This window comes from Oreochromis niloticus, linkage group LG7 (genome assembly GCF_001858045.2).
Source record: "Oreochromis niloticus isolate F11D_XX linkage group LG7, O_niloticus_UMD_NMBU, whole genome shotgun sequence".
In the NCBI taxonomy this organism is placed as follows: Eukaryota; Metazoa; Chordata; class Actinopteri; order Cichliformes; family Cichlidae; genus Oreochromis; species Oreochromis niloticus.
Window position 1 is genome coordinate 11,898,042 of NC_031972.2, and position 14,932 is coordinate 11,912,973.

The 14,932-nt window shown below is 40.3% G+C and overlaps 1 protein-coding gene across 3 annotated transcripts in view; it reads left to right on the forward strand.

Annotated features, from left to right (window-relative positions):
• The window catches only part of adamts6 (ADAM metallopeptidase with thrombospondin type 1 motif, 6), a 73,558-nt gene that overhangs the window by 495 nt on the left and 58,131 nt on the right, over positions 1-14,932 (forward strand). Inside the window, exons 1-9 of one of the 3 annotated variants that reach the window (XM_019360684.2) lie at positions 37-562; positions 1,345-1,507; positions 1,595-1,735; positions 1,839-2,221; positions 4,519-4,693; positions 5,308-5,510; positions 5,646-5,729; positions 7,876-8,021; positions 11,663-11,706. In XM_019360684.2, the coding sequence (XP_019216229.1) occupies positions 1,636-1,735; positions 1,839-2,221; positions 4,519-4,693; positions 5,308-5,510; positions 5,646-5,729; positions 7,876-8,021; positions 11,663-11,706 (1,135 nt within the window). In that variant the 5' untranslated portion in view covers positions 37-562; positions 1,345-1,507; positions 1,595-1,635. Of the gene's footprint in view, positions 1-36; positions 563-1,344; positions 1,508-1,594; positions 1,736-1,838; positions 2,222-4,518; positions 4,694-5,307; positions 5,511-5,645; positions 5,730-7,875; positions 8,022-11,662; positions 11,707-14,932 lie in introns of those variants that run through there. The other 2 variants (XM_003455154.5, XM_019360686.2) reach the window with 2 other exon arrangements.

A 14,932-nucleotide genomic window follows, 5' to 3' on the forward strand; every position in this document is an offset into this window, starting at 1 on the left:
AAGAGAATAAGACTATATGTTTTTTCTAATTTTTCTCTTTAAAATAATCGGAGATGATTCGTGTGAACATTTCGAATGATAGAATAGCTATTTTACCACTAAGAGGGAGAGTTTAAAGGGGGGGTCGTTGCGTGGAAAAGGCGTACTTTAGGCAGCATTTACGCACAGTAAGTTCGCAGCGTTACAGGTCCACATCTGCAAAAGTTTGCCTATCCGGCTGCTGAAAACAAACCAACCAAACTTCTCCTGAGCAACAAAAGCTGCGGTCTATTTTGACTTGCAGACGCTCCATGAGGGTTGCGTTTGCGGTACCGGTGTAATGCATGCGGGCTGGCTGCCAACTGTCTGGGTCAGAGTGGCCAAGTAGGTAGCGTTGTCTGTCTGTCTGGACCGCAGGAGCGCTACAGCTAAAGAAACATTTGCGAAAAGCCCTCCTTTCCAAAAAGGCTACCACCCGCGTTTGGAGTCCGGTCTCTTCCTCGGGATCGTCACTGCTGTGTCACCTGGATCCCCTTTGTGTGCAGCAGTTTGTAGTTTGCACATGCTGCCTTCAAGCGCGTCAGTGAGTAAAACTAATCTGCAGAAATATCAGCTTGCACAGCTGACATGTATGCGTCCGTTCCAGCGCGGGTTTTACACGTCATTTGTATTGTATTGCCACGTTTTTGTCACGGCGTATCAGCCATTAAACGGTCATTCGTGTATTTAAAGAGGTACTGGCACAAATGGAACCGACACCAGTGCTCCTCGTGGAAATCTGTAACATGGGGTGTTCAGCGTTGCCTTACTTTTTCATTCATTGATTACAAACTACAGATGGAGTCAAAGCTTGCCATCAAGCCTGCTATAGTTAGTTGCTCAGTATAAGCAAAACAAAAGAATGAGAGCGAACCTTTCCTCTGTTCCTACAACAGAACTGTGAGATTATAGTTCTAATGCTTGGTGTTGGTCTACAGTACGTCACTATAAGCTTAACATCTTTGTGGTTTTTGTTGGTTTTTGTTGGGTAGTTTTCCCACAATTTTGTGACACCTTGTCGGCAAAATGATTAGCTTGGACCAATCAGATTGGCCACTATGAAAGTATTCACTTTTTATATATATATATATATATCATCGTTTTGACTGAAAAATATAAAAAAAGAATACTCAGATTATATTAGATGAAAATCTCCAGTGGTCTTAAAAATGGCTCCAACTAGCTGTCAAAAATGCAGATATTAAATTGTAACAAGTACAAAGTTTTAGAACAGTCAATAACCAATTGATCCAGCACCCAACAACCAATAAATCAGCTAACAGAGTGGGCTATTGTTGGGTAATCGTTGCTTAATTTCCTCCACAGCAGTGCAGATGGATTGGTCAAGACAAAGATACAGAGCTTCCTGTTTGTGTCTGATGGATTACAGTGTTTTTTATGAGCTGCTGACATGAATTCAGAGGCTGGTGAGATGTGGGAGTGCTCATCTTCAGGAGAAATCTGAGACCTGGATGAGCCTTCAAGCACGGTGAGAGCATTTTAAGTGAAGGAGGCGCACCATGGACTTGTTGTGGTCTGCCATCAGACCCATTATGTCCTTTTAACCCATTTGTAGCACCCTCTACCCCTACCCCATGTCACATCTTTCCCTGAATTATGGAAATTTTGTGGAAGACGCTGACTTGGACACTGAGCCTGGTGGTGATGACTGCTTCTGAATTTCAAAGTTTCAACAAACTCTCACACAACTCCCAAGGTATGGTGGTGACACATGGACAAAAAAATTCTGCTGTACTCAACAGCTTATTTTCACAACATCTTTTCATTTCTTTTCCATTCTCTTCTTTTCCCGGTAAAAGAGGAGTTCCTGTCCTACCTGCAGCACTACCAGTTGACTGTCCCGGTGCAGGTGGATGAGAATGGAGAGTTCCTGAGCTACACTGTGAAGCACCACCGGCCAGGCCGACGGAGACGGGGGGCGGTGGATCCGATGATGGGAGCCCAGCCCGCGTTAGACCCACTGGAGCCCCGACTGTTCTACAGACTGTCAGCCTATGGAAAGCACTTTCACTTAAACCTGACTCTCAACCCCCACTTGGTGTCAAAACATTTTACAGTGGAGTACTGGGGTAAAGAAGGGCTGGAGTGGCGGCATAATATGGTAGATAACTGTCACTATATTGGATTCTTGCAAAATCAGCACAGTACAACTAGAGTGGCACTCAGCAACTGCAAAGGCCTGGTGAGTACAAAGTGCTACAAGGTTCACAGCTCTTACGAAAAACCCCTCACGTTTATGTCAGATATAACTAGGTTGTGGTTCTGTCGCTGCAGCCAGTCTTTTGGTAGATTCGACAGAATATTATCACAAGATTATTGCAGTTTGCTTAAGAGAATCTTGGCTTTTTTTTCCGCATGGCGCACTGAGCCTGCAGGCAGCTTGGAGTGACTTGATGTTTATGTAGAAAAATCACATCATCTCAGTGATCTGATAGTGATAACCATCAGTGCTTTTCTTCCCACTTGTGCGCTGGATGTCACACTTGAGTAGTTGAGATCACATTTCTTAAGCAGATCCTTGTGTGATCTTTAAATGATATGCCTATAAATGTGCAGGTTTCAGTTCTAAAACAAAACTGAGCAGCTCTAATAAGGCATCTAATTATCCTGTCTAAGCTTTTATTCCTGAGGCTTTTGTCCACAGACTGTGTGACTGTTCAGTACCTCTTAACTAATCAAGGAATTGGACCAAATTTTAAAAGCTGTTATCCCTCCATGCTCGAGAGTAACTCTAAAGAAGTTAAAAAAAAAAGGCCCTGCTTCTTATTGGCAAATGTAATCATGTGGGGGAAACGTTTAGCCAAATGTGTTGGCAAGACATAGTACTGAGTATCATAAATTGAATTAGTGTTTGCCCTTTTTTTCTTACATCACCAAAAATGGACAAAACTGTGTCTGTACTTTAATGTAATCAGCTGTCTGGACATTTTGAGATCTTGACATCACACACTATTAAAACCCTACATCGAAAATGTTTCTGTAGGCTAGTGTGATATGTGGTTAATTGCTTTTATTGTGGGTTTTACAGAGCCAAGCCAGTGTTTCCTATAAACCCACTCTGAAGGACTTCTCCTAGTTTATGCACCAGAGGGGGCATTGACAGGGGGAGAAGAATGTTTTAATGCTGGTCTGGATGTAACTGATTGTTTGGGGTTCTTAAATTTTACTGCAGATTAGTGACTAATGCATTGTATATGTGAAAACATGTCCCTAATGAGAAGCAAGAGGTCACATAAGGGGATGTATTAGTTGTTTAAAGGGACACTCCAAAATGACTATCTTGTTTTTTTGTTTTTTTGTTTTTTTATTAGCCGCCCAAGTTCTGGATTGTACTTTTTTACAACTTGCTACAAAGCAAAATCTTTTCTCACATGTTCCCCACCTGACAAGTGCCCAGTATTTTCAGACTTTAAAAATCAGGGTTTGGAACACCTGCTATCCAGATTCAAACTGAGGTGACTTTGTTATGATGTCATTATGACAATCCATCAGCCAGAAGTAGAAAATAATAGGGCTGTTGGAGGTGTGTAGTCTTTAGTTGTGATATGGCTACCAATAATCATTGTGTTGAAATTGTCCACTGTAAATAAAAGATGGAATCAGGCACTATGACATCAGTGTCAAGCTTCAGTGTTGGCGTTTTAGCTGCTGTGTTCGTTCTTTGTAGTCAGAAACGACCATATTTGGATGACTGGGTGAAGGTCCAAGTTATGAGCTAATGCTAGCTAGCTTGATTATCTATCTCCATTCATAACTGAAGCCCAAACGTCTTGGACAGTGTGCACCTCACAGCAAGCTTTATTGTTTATCAGATAATTACAATATCATTAAATATTAAAATTTCCCAGAAGCCACCAACACAGAACCTCCAAAGGTCCAATTCAGTGACTTCTCTTAAAAGAAGTAAGGCCTACAAAAGAGTGACTGCATATAGCAACCTAGGCTGAGACACTTGTCAATTAAGGTGGCCATGCCCCTAATTCCATTACCAAGAGTGATTATTTTATACTACAAAATGTCCCACCATAGACTCATTATGGTGGGGAAATGATTCACAAAACCAAACCATTTTATGCATTTCACGTTTTGAGCCAGCCTCAAGTGGTCATTAGAGGAAAAGCAGTTTTGGCATTTAGTTGAGTTTTCCCTTCAGAGATGGCTGCTTGGTTCAAACTATCTCCCTTGGATTTCAGAACTCACCAATAACTCCAATATAGCTTGAATGTTTGTGCTTTTTCTTCATATATATTCATAAAAGCAGATTTTGAAAATGTTCACCTGTTGAAACAAAGGATGCCTGAGTTTCCTTCATGTCCGCCTGTCTGAGCACAGACAAGAGTAACAAGTGTCTAAACTAGGATTGCTCCTTTAATGAAATGATTATGAAATACAGTGCTTTTTCTTAAGACTGTACTTTTAGTACCAATGTTTCCTGTTTTTAACCTGCTTTTTTTTTCATTGATTTTCTTCCCCAACAAGCACGGTGTTATTACAACAGAGGAAGAACAGTATTTAATAGAGCCTTTAAAGAACATATCCTCAACCACCTCTGGTGAATGGAACCTGGAAGAAGCACAGCAGCATGTTATTTATAAAATGTCTGCCATTCCCTCACCACAAGAGCATAGCCAGGAGTTCAGCTGTGGCATTTCAGGTTGGTGAACCTCCATCTGGGTTGGACTCTGTGTGGGTGGAACTGACGTAAAGGAATAACTATACATAGCAAGTTAGAGGAAGTGCTGGTTTGGTTCTAGGCCCAGGTTCTGTTAGACATGACCGGGCCTCTTGTGTGCTATAGTTGCCTGGACACCTTTCAACCTGTGACAGAAAGTCTTGCTCCAGCTTTCATATAACGCCCTTCAGTGCATAAAGAAGACTTTACAGAAGAACAAATTCTATTTATAGGACCAATAATCATTTTGAGAATTGAAAATTCTCAGTTTCACCAATGCTCTGTTTGGTGAGATACGTTAAGTTAGAACCAAAAATAACCAGGTGGATATTTAGGTATTCGGCCAGGGTCTTATGAGAAAGAGCAAAGACTGTCATCACCAGGAAGCCAGCATGCCCTGACATGCAGCATCTTATAGCTTTTTCCCAGAGCATCTGCTGGGCCATAAAACAAAGACTTTAGCTGCTAGGTTCAAAGTGGCAGATTCCATATCTGCACCTATCACACGTAAACCAGCTCTCTCTCAAACAGATAATGTGTCACGCTTCTGATTGTTACCTCACTGTTACCTGTCTTTGTCTCCCTGTCATTCACAGACCTCATTAAAACCAGTGCACCTTGCCAGCTTAGCACGCCTTCGCCCCAAAACTACAGCAAGCTGTCAAACAGCACCCACAGACAGAAGCGATCCATCAGCACTGAGCGCTTTGTGGAGACGCTTGTGGTTGCTGATAAAATGATGGTCGGTTACCACGGACGCAAAGACATTGAGCACTACATCCTGTCCGTAATGAATATTGTAAGTTTGAGCCTACTTTTTCGGTCAAGTCTACACTCATGATTTCTCCATTGTTGCTCATGTTATATGTGGACAGGCAGAGTAGTGTGGCACAGTTGTCTGACTTTGTGTCTTTTCTTCTTTTCTGGAGGTCAGGTTGCCAAACTTTACCGTGATGCCAGCCTAGGAAATGTTGTGAACATTATTGTGACCCGGCTGATTGTTCTGACTGAAGATCAGGTAAGAGAAAGTCTCTTTTTTCTGTTTTAAGCCACTACTTCTAGTATCTATATCCTCACCTGTATTGAGTGTATAACTGTATAATGCAACTTCTGTGTAGAAAGGGTAGAGAGTAGAAAGACTCTTCACCATATGGACACCACTTCACATGAAAGCTGTGCTCAGGTATCTTCCCTCAGGGAGCTTCTATTGAGCATTTGTACATGTACTATACATGTGCATGTATGTGTGATGAGAGAAACAGAGGGTCTTCCTACCATCTGTTTTTCTGAAAGGGTCGAGCAACTCTTTTTGTAGCATCAGTTCCAAAAATGATGTCAAGTGGAATCAAACTTTAAATTATATGAAGCAGCACTAGTATATCAGTCATTATGAAAATTCACATTGTATGCAGAATGTTTTCTAATTCTTTGGTGGGTAAGCTGACATCAGCACAGTTTAATTACCCTTTGCATTCATGGAAGTAGAAGCATTTACCAAACTCCACTAAAACGTCCCCAGTTGTCCTTCTACATTAGCTACTTTTCCTCCCTGTTTTCCAATAGTGCAAGTCCTCTGCTCCTTCTATGACTCATCTTTTTCTTCCTGCTGTAAATGGTTTTACCTTTACTACAACTGCATCGTCTCCTAAATCAAAGAGAAAACCCCTGTCTTCTGCAAAATCTGGTCCTCTAACATCCCTCTGATCCCCCAACAGTACTCCTCCAATAATTCATCCAGATAATCGTTCTACTTTGGCTCAGTCTTTAGAGCTGTCAACGCATGACAATAAATTCAATGCCCTTTTTTGTTTTGAGCTTTTTTTTTTTTTTACATTTTTGTTTTGCATGCATGCTATTTTTTGGACAGCAGGCAATAGGCCTCCAGATTTTTGGGTATAAAGTCATGTGAAAAGAAAGTTTTTCACTGTCAAATCTCCATTGTGTTTGACACCCAGTGATGGATTGTGCGTTATGGTCAAACATCTCAGATTTGGGCTCATCTGTCCAAAGGACTGAGACCTGTAGAGTCTGAAATGTAGCTCTTGGGTTTTTTACAATTTCTCTGAGCATTGCACAATCTGATTTTAGGGTGAATTAGCTGGGATATCCACTGGGCTGATTGTGGTGTTATGTTAACATACAACAAAATGCTCCAGGCCAGCAAACTGCCAATTGCCTCTATAGAGGTGCTCACACTTGCTGATGATCAATTAATCTGCATATAAACAGGAGAACCTAGGTGCTAATCAATCGTAAATCAAACCTCCATTCTTTTAAGCAATTACAAGGGGGCAATAACTCTGGTTTCAAAAAAACTTGCATTCAAGTTTTTTTGAAAAGGTTTTTTTAATATTCTAAGTTAAACCTGCCCTTGGACTTGACCTTCTTAAAAACTTTGTTGATGTATATATGGGCTCAGTCACTCATTTTGAGTCATGCTGAGTAAAACATTGAGTTGTAAATTTAGCTTATTCTGTGTTTCAGAAAGGAGGATTATCCAGAGTATGCTCATTGGCTAACGACTTGTGATTGAAAAGTCATTGGCCAACGAGGATGCAATTTTACTTCTGCTGATCACATTGCTCATTTTAAAACAGCAAGTCGATGAAGGCAAAATAGCTCATCTTGACATAATAAACCAATGGATGAGTTCATGGTAGCTGCATCCATCCTTTATAATGTCTATGGCCACAAAACAACATGGGAAAAACATCATGTAACATCATGTTACCTCTTGTAAAGTCCTTTAATTAAAAGTAGTATAAAACCTTCCAAAGTGGAATATTAAGAAAGGTGCTATGACTTGACATCTGTGTTTGTGACGAAGAGATGTCAACGTAAGTTAAAAGTAGGAGCTGGCTGTACTTTTGTAAGGTAACAGTTTGTACCATGAGATGGTGCAGTGAGTGAACCTCAGCTTTAAGTTGTTAATAACACATTCTTACCTGTGAGCCTGTTGAGAAAATGAATATTGGGCTTAAATGAAATATCAAAATTTGAAAGAACTTTTTGAACATGCCTGCTGGTAAAATACTGCCCACTATGGTAAATATTTTAGTTCAAATTTGCAGAGCCGCACGTATCTAGCATCACCCAATAAAAGATTTTTTGGTAGTAATTGCGTTTTCTTCTATCACTTTGTTTTTCATGTCTGTTTTTTGCAGCCAAATCTGGAAATTAATCATCATGCTGACAAGTCTCTGGACAGTTTCTGTAAGTGGCAGAAGTCCATCCTGTCTCATCACAGCAATGGAAACAGTATTCCAGAGAATGGGATGGCTCATCATGACAATGCTGTCCTAATCACCCGGTAAGAGTTGGCTCACAGCTACAGCAGTGGACAACATGTTGCTCACACACCATTATAATAATCCAGTGTTGAAATACAATTTTTCACTTCTTACTTTATTTGTAATTTTCTCATCTTGAGCAAATACAGGTTATTTTCTGTGATGTGCTTTCAGCAAATGCCGACAGCTACAGCACTGGAAAATCCAAAAGTCCAGGTCTTGTGTGCACACTTTACCTGTAACAGCTCACAGGAATAAAAGCCATCATTTTGAAAGTAAAATGTGCTGTTACGGACGTAATGTACCTGTCATCCCGCAATTTATGTCATAAAATAGTAAAACTCTGTCATTACCTGGAATAGACTTTATTGTTGCCAGAACTGTTTTGGCTACTTAACCTGGCAACTGATGTGTATATTCCTCCAGCTGCTTCCATATAGAGAGAGGATTCGGTTCTGTGATTGACATAGGCTAAAGGCAAAGTTTTTGATTCTCTAGTTTGCATAAAACAGCCTTTTTATCATTAGTGCTTGCTTGTTGTCTGCCAGTTGTTATTCTCCAGCTTCTTTGGCTGTTGGTTTTATTATTGGTTTTAGCTTCACTTTGCACAAACAAAGTGAAGCTAAATGCAGGTTAAACAGCAAAGGCTGCTTAATAGAGCCTGCCTGCAGTGGTCATGGAGTTTGCCTTTTTGGCTTTCCCTTTTTAGCAGGAAGCTGAGAAATGTTATTGTTTTCATAAACTAAAAAAACACATGGAAGGGGCTTTTAACTCACAAACTATTTTTTTCAGTTTGAGGGCATGAATTAACTTGGATACTCTGTTACTGATGAGCTCTAAGGAAGCTGACAGACGCAATGCTCTGACATATAAAAGCCCCATTAGGTTGTTATACCTAATGGTCATTCCAAACAAACATTGGTCTACAAATCTATTATCTGTCACAGTTTGTTCACAGCAAAATCCAAGTAATAAATCTGATATCCACATTGTTTTTCTTGGGGATTAGAATATTGTGCCGATCTCTTGAGTTGTATTTGAATGAAAAGGCTGGTTACTAAGTTGATGTTAGCTAGTGTCACTAGCAAGATGTATTTATAAACCATGGGTATGAGTGCATAGCATAGATAGTATAAAAGAAAACTCTGAAAGGTAAGCCAAGGGGTAAAATCTGTGATTGCAAAAAGACTTCCTGTCCTATAGAAGTCTATGGGAAAATAGCTGCCAACCCTTTCCTCAATTCACGCTTTCCTGATGACTTGAGCTCTGTCACGTGTTTTAGGTCATAGTCAACAAACCTCATATTTAATAAAACATTAAATCAATCTAGTAAATTTTGTTTTTTTTCTAAGTGTTATAAAGCAGGATTATCCATATGCTCATTGGTGATGAGCTCATTGGCCGGGGCCTTTCTGTGTGGCGTTTTCCCCATGTCTGTGTGGGCTCTTTGTGGGTACTCTGGCTTCCTATCATAGACCAAAGACATCCACTTAGTGGGGCTAGGTTAATTGCTGACTCTAAATTGCCCATAGGTGCAAATGTGAGTGTGAATGGTTGTCTGTCTCTCTGTGTTAACCCTGCATCAGATTGTTGACCTGTCCAGGGTGTACATTGCCTCCCGCCTCTATGGTAGCTGGGATAGGCTCCAACCCCCCTTGCGACTCTGAATAAGAATAAGCTGAAGAGAATAGATGAATGGATGGATGGGCTTGTTTAAATGTATTTGGTTTATAAAAATACACCACTTCTATAGCTGTGATGAAATTAGCCACAGACACTTTTCCTGCAGATCTTTGGTAACATGGATCAGTGTGAATGAATGATTGAAAGTTCTTGTTAGCATAAAACAAGAATGTCATTGTCCAGTCTTTGTTTTGAAATGGGTGGTGTCAAAAACTTTGAAAAAGTGGGGGAATAAATCAAAAACGCATTAGAAAAGTCACAAGTAGGGTCACTTAAAAGAGAACAGAGAGAGAGAGGAGTAATTCAGAGACAAAGGAGTGAGGGTGGTAGGTGATGGTGGAGGTGGTGGTGGGAGGGTAAAATTTAATTTGCTGTGCTCTTGGTTTTAATAGATTAAAAGCTTTTGGTATGATTGTCTCATTAATTTGAATGCAATCCTGTAAAAATTTCCTTGGGCACTGTGGGTCTTTTGCTCTATTGTATTAACTGTAAAAAAGAGCCCACGGCACAACCAAAATTATTGGGACCATGAACTTGTGATCTCATTGCTTTTGAAATGGTTCCTTCAAAGAGGTGGACCAGCTCTGTGACCACTGGCAGTCAGCTGCTGTCTTCAAACCAACTTTAGTGTGTCAAGACAGCAATAAAAGGGCAATAAGATGGAGTTAGCTTGCCATCGGTTCACAGTTCAATGGGGTCAAGTTGACAGTTATGCAATGTATTCGTGATAGTACACAGTTAACTGTGATCAGCGAAAACAGCAAATCTGCTGTACAGAAATTCACACAGTTTACATTCATAGTACAGCCATAGGCTCATAGATATGAAACAAACTCCAAAATTCCTCTATAAGTAGTCATGTAGGCACTGTAACTGCAAAATAGGAATGTAACTAAAATATAACCTTTACCAATAGACTCTCAGGAACAAGTGGCGTTCATCAGGACAGATTGACCCAGATTTCTTGAAACATATTAGCAATATGTCTGCGCCTAAATATTAGACAACAGGTATTTGCAAACATTTACCAATCTGTCTGCGAGTGATTGCAATCAGTCTGAGTCAGGCCACTGTTGTTTAGAGACAGGTTACCTCCTACCAGGTAACCCATCCAATAGTAGACAGGTTACCTGTCCAGCCGGTTCAGCGTGTTGCACGCTTAACCTATTGATGACCAGGTTCTGGTGACTACTTGAAATCACTTGCTGAATGGGGAAATTTTTTTTTAGTGCAATCAGTGGATATCCATTGACTTGACAGCCCAAGCTAGTATATGATATTGTTATGCATAACTCTTTACCTCTTAATACTAGGAGTAACTAGGAGTAACACTTGAAGCTCTTTTCTGGACTGAGCATTTTCTGTCATATTTAAGGGCTGCTTATAAAACAAAATGACTGGGTGTGTAACAGAAGTTAGTGAGGGTCTCTGCCTATGCAGCTATGTTTGGAAAAACCCAGAAGCTAGTCTAATAGTCAACAAACACCAAACACACACATCCACAAATGTGCAATAACACTAATGTGCAATAATCTTTTCTGGCATCATTGTATTTTTACTCAGTTGTATATAGCATTTGTATTCTATTTTTATCTTATTGTATATTTTATTCTATTTTATCTTATTCTACTGTATATAGTATTTTATTCTATTCTGTACAGTTGTGTACTGTATTTATTCTTACTGTATTCTAATTTTTGCTTCATAACTTTTGCACTGTCCACTTCCTGCTGTGACAAAACAAATATTCCCACGTGTGGGACTAATAAAGGTTATCTTATCTTATCTTATCTTACATATACTGAGGGTCAAAACTAGCCATTAGGGTAACGGGGAGGTCGTCTTTACGAGGGAAAGATTTAAAGGTGACATTATACCTGACCAGACTGTGATTAAACAGTTTGAGTGTTGTGACCTCCTCCTTCTTCTTCTTCTTCTTCTTCTTTTTTTTTTTTTTTTTTTTTTTACCTGTTCTTAGGTATGACATCTGCACCTACAAGAACAAACCTTGTGGTACCTTAGGTGAGTGAAAAAGGCTGAGTAAATTTCATATATGTTAAATTAGGTTTCCTTTGTAATCTTATGTGATGCTGACTACACTAAATGTCTAGTTTTGGAGTTTATCCTTTCCTCCTCTTTGGAGAGGTTTTTATTTTCCCATTCAACGTGTCCTCAGAAAAACCTTATTTAGCAGCCTTCGCAATTTTGTGTAGAAAACACAAATCCGACAAATCCGGTGAGACATAATGAGAAGAATATTTTCATCTGTGTTATTATAGCTCCTCAGTGGCTTCTCCTCTGTTTGTTGAGGCCGGGAGCCCTGAACCTGGACAGCTGTGGTCACCTCTAGTTTATAAATCTCCTCTGTCTCTGTCCTCTGCCTCCAACCTCAGTTTGTCTAAGGTGTTTACACTTCCACTGGGGGTTGAGAGGGAGAAAGGAAGAGGTATGTGCAGGAAAGTTAAGGAGGGCAAAGACTTAAAAGGGGGGAGGAGAAATGAGGGATGAAGAAGAGACGAGATTAGTGGCAGATGGGGGAGATGGAGAAGAAGAGGAGGAGGGGTTGAAAGGAAAATGGAAGTGGAAAAGGACAATTATAGGGGGTGTTAGAGTATGCAGGAGGGAGATGGAGTGGGTGATATGCACGCTCTGGTGTTACTGGGAGTGGAAAAAGGACAGCAAGTGGTGGCAGATCCCCCCCCCCCCCCCGAAAAAAAAAAAAAATTCTGTCTCAAGTCATTCAGTTCCACCTCAAACCTTCCTACCCACCCAGCTCTTTCTTTTCCCACCTTATCTTTTCTCTTTTCTGGAGCCTGCAGGCACCACAGTATATCTTGGAGGTAATATCGTGACTTCAGGGGTGGTTTGACAGATTGACCGCATTCGTCACATTCCCCGGTCTTTTTAATTGCCCTGGCATCTGCTTGGCTTCCTCGTTGTCTCACCCCCACCTCCCTCTCTGCTCCTCCTCCTTTTCCTCCCAGGGATCATGCTCTCGGGTCAGACTGCTGGCATTTAGGGTCGCAGAGTAATCATGGGCGTGGAGATAATGCACATGTTTGCCCCCCCCTGAACACACACAGACACACACACACCCTTCTTCTTTTCCCTCCCTCTTCACCTTCAGGCTCCCTCTTTCCCTGCAGTAATGGTTTCAGTGGCCTCCTGATTTGCGAGTCTATTCTTGTTTAGCCTGTTAGTAAAGAGGACACAAAGGCCATGCCACTTTTAGCAGGCGAGGAGTCCATGCATGGAGTCCTCGTGAGGAAGCGAGGAGTCCATGCATGCGTTACAGGAAGATGTGAAGCTGCACTGGTCGCCAAACTACATGTTATGTAGCTAATGAACAGTGTAAAAAGAGGTGTGCAAAGTTTATCATTAGAACATTTTGCAAAAATTTCTACCGCAAGTTGGAAAACCGCTCTGGTGCATGCGAGCTGAATAAAAAGAAACATATTTTCTTGCTCACATTCGTTGCATGAAACCATTCAGACATTTAGTTTTGGTTTGATTTGCCCAAGTTCAGAGGTAACTGCTTGTTCTCAAGAGAAAGAAAATTGAAAGTTGTTGACAGTAACTGTGCTCCTATCTACATGATTTATGCACATGTTAAGTGCTTGAAAAATTCTTGAATGAAAGTCCAAACAAATCCCCACAACTATATTGCAAGATGTTTTTTGTATCAATTGCTAAAAAAAAAATACAGGGAATGTACAGTACAGTATACAGTAATGTACCGTCTTTTGTAAATACAGTTAAGTACTTTAAATGCTAATACCTTTCAGGAAAAAATATTGATTCATATCAATGTATAAATATTGATACCCTATTTTCTCATTTTTAGTTAAGTCAGACTTGAGTCTCACTGTGATGCTTTAGTACGTCCACAACTTAACTCTTAAACGCACATAGTCAAAATAAAGAAATTAAAAAGAAAGAGTAGCTACGTGAGTTGCAATTGTAGCAACCCAAGGTGGTGGTAGCTTGGGTTATTTACACAGTGGCAAGTTCAAAGACTCATGGGAATGTACATGCTTAGGCTCAAATCATTAATTATGTAGTGCTGTGATGTTTATTTTAGCTATTTTGCATTTAGACTTTAATTATTGTGGGTGTGTGATGTGGTTTCCAGCTTGTGTGTGGCTAAGTGTAATGTTAAGGTTTAACTAGCAGTGGACCACCATGATGACCAAGACTGCTGACTAAATCAAAGATGGACTCAGCCACTGTGATGTCACCCATTGATTTGGGGTTTTTTGAAGCCTCACTGTTAGTGTTTTGGCCATCACATTATTATTAAGAAGAAAGGGTGGCCTGCTAAATTATCAGCTAATGCTTGCAAGCTACATTCATAAACTGTAAGGCACAGACAAACACAGTATTGGTTAATTAGTGTTGCATAACAGACTAATAAAGTAGAATGTCACTCATCAAAGCTAAGGCACAACTTCCTTGGACATATAACTTGATCCAAAATGCACCTACAGCCCAAACATGGCAGAAAGATCCAGTGAAGGGACAATATTTAGCAGAGGTAAGACTCAGAAGACACCAGTGGGTACAGCTCCACCTGCCATCTATGTGGATGACTGGATGGCACACCCCTTCACCACCTTTCATAGCAACCCCAAGTTGCTATTAAGATATGAATATCAATAAGGCCAAAACTGCTATGTATTCGGCTATAAAAAATGTGCTTGTGTTGTAAAGTTGGGTATTTTCATTTTTGGGACTCTGTGGAGCCTGACTTGCTTTTGGAGCCAGGCCCAAGTTGCCAATACACAAATGCAGTTTTTGGCACTTACACACGAGCCTCACTTTTCAGCCTTTGACGTTCTTCCTTGGAAGTGATGAGTCATGTCCATTCAGCGTGTATCTTCAGGGTGTTAAATACAGGAGCTTTTGGATAACCGTGTGGTGAATAAGGAGAATGAAAATGTAAAGAAACTGATTTCAGGGTACATTGGTGAGGGTACAGAGACATTTTCCATTTTTATGGTTATTACAGTAGGTACATTAAACATTATAATGGCAACCAAACAAGTGACTTTACTATGTTGTAAAATCTATATTATGCAGCACAGTAGTGTCATATTTTTTACTATATGAAAGTGTTGTTTTACATTTCAGTAGGTATGCTGTAAAATAATGTAAAATATCAACAGCTTGCACACTGTGGAGTGTCAGTATAGTGTATTTATCACTCCATGCAAACTGTAATGCTGCAGTCCATCAGTATGGGGTGATG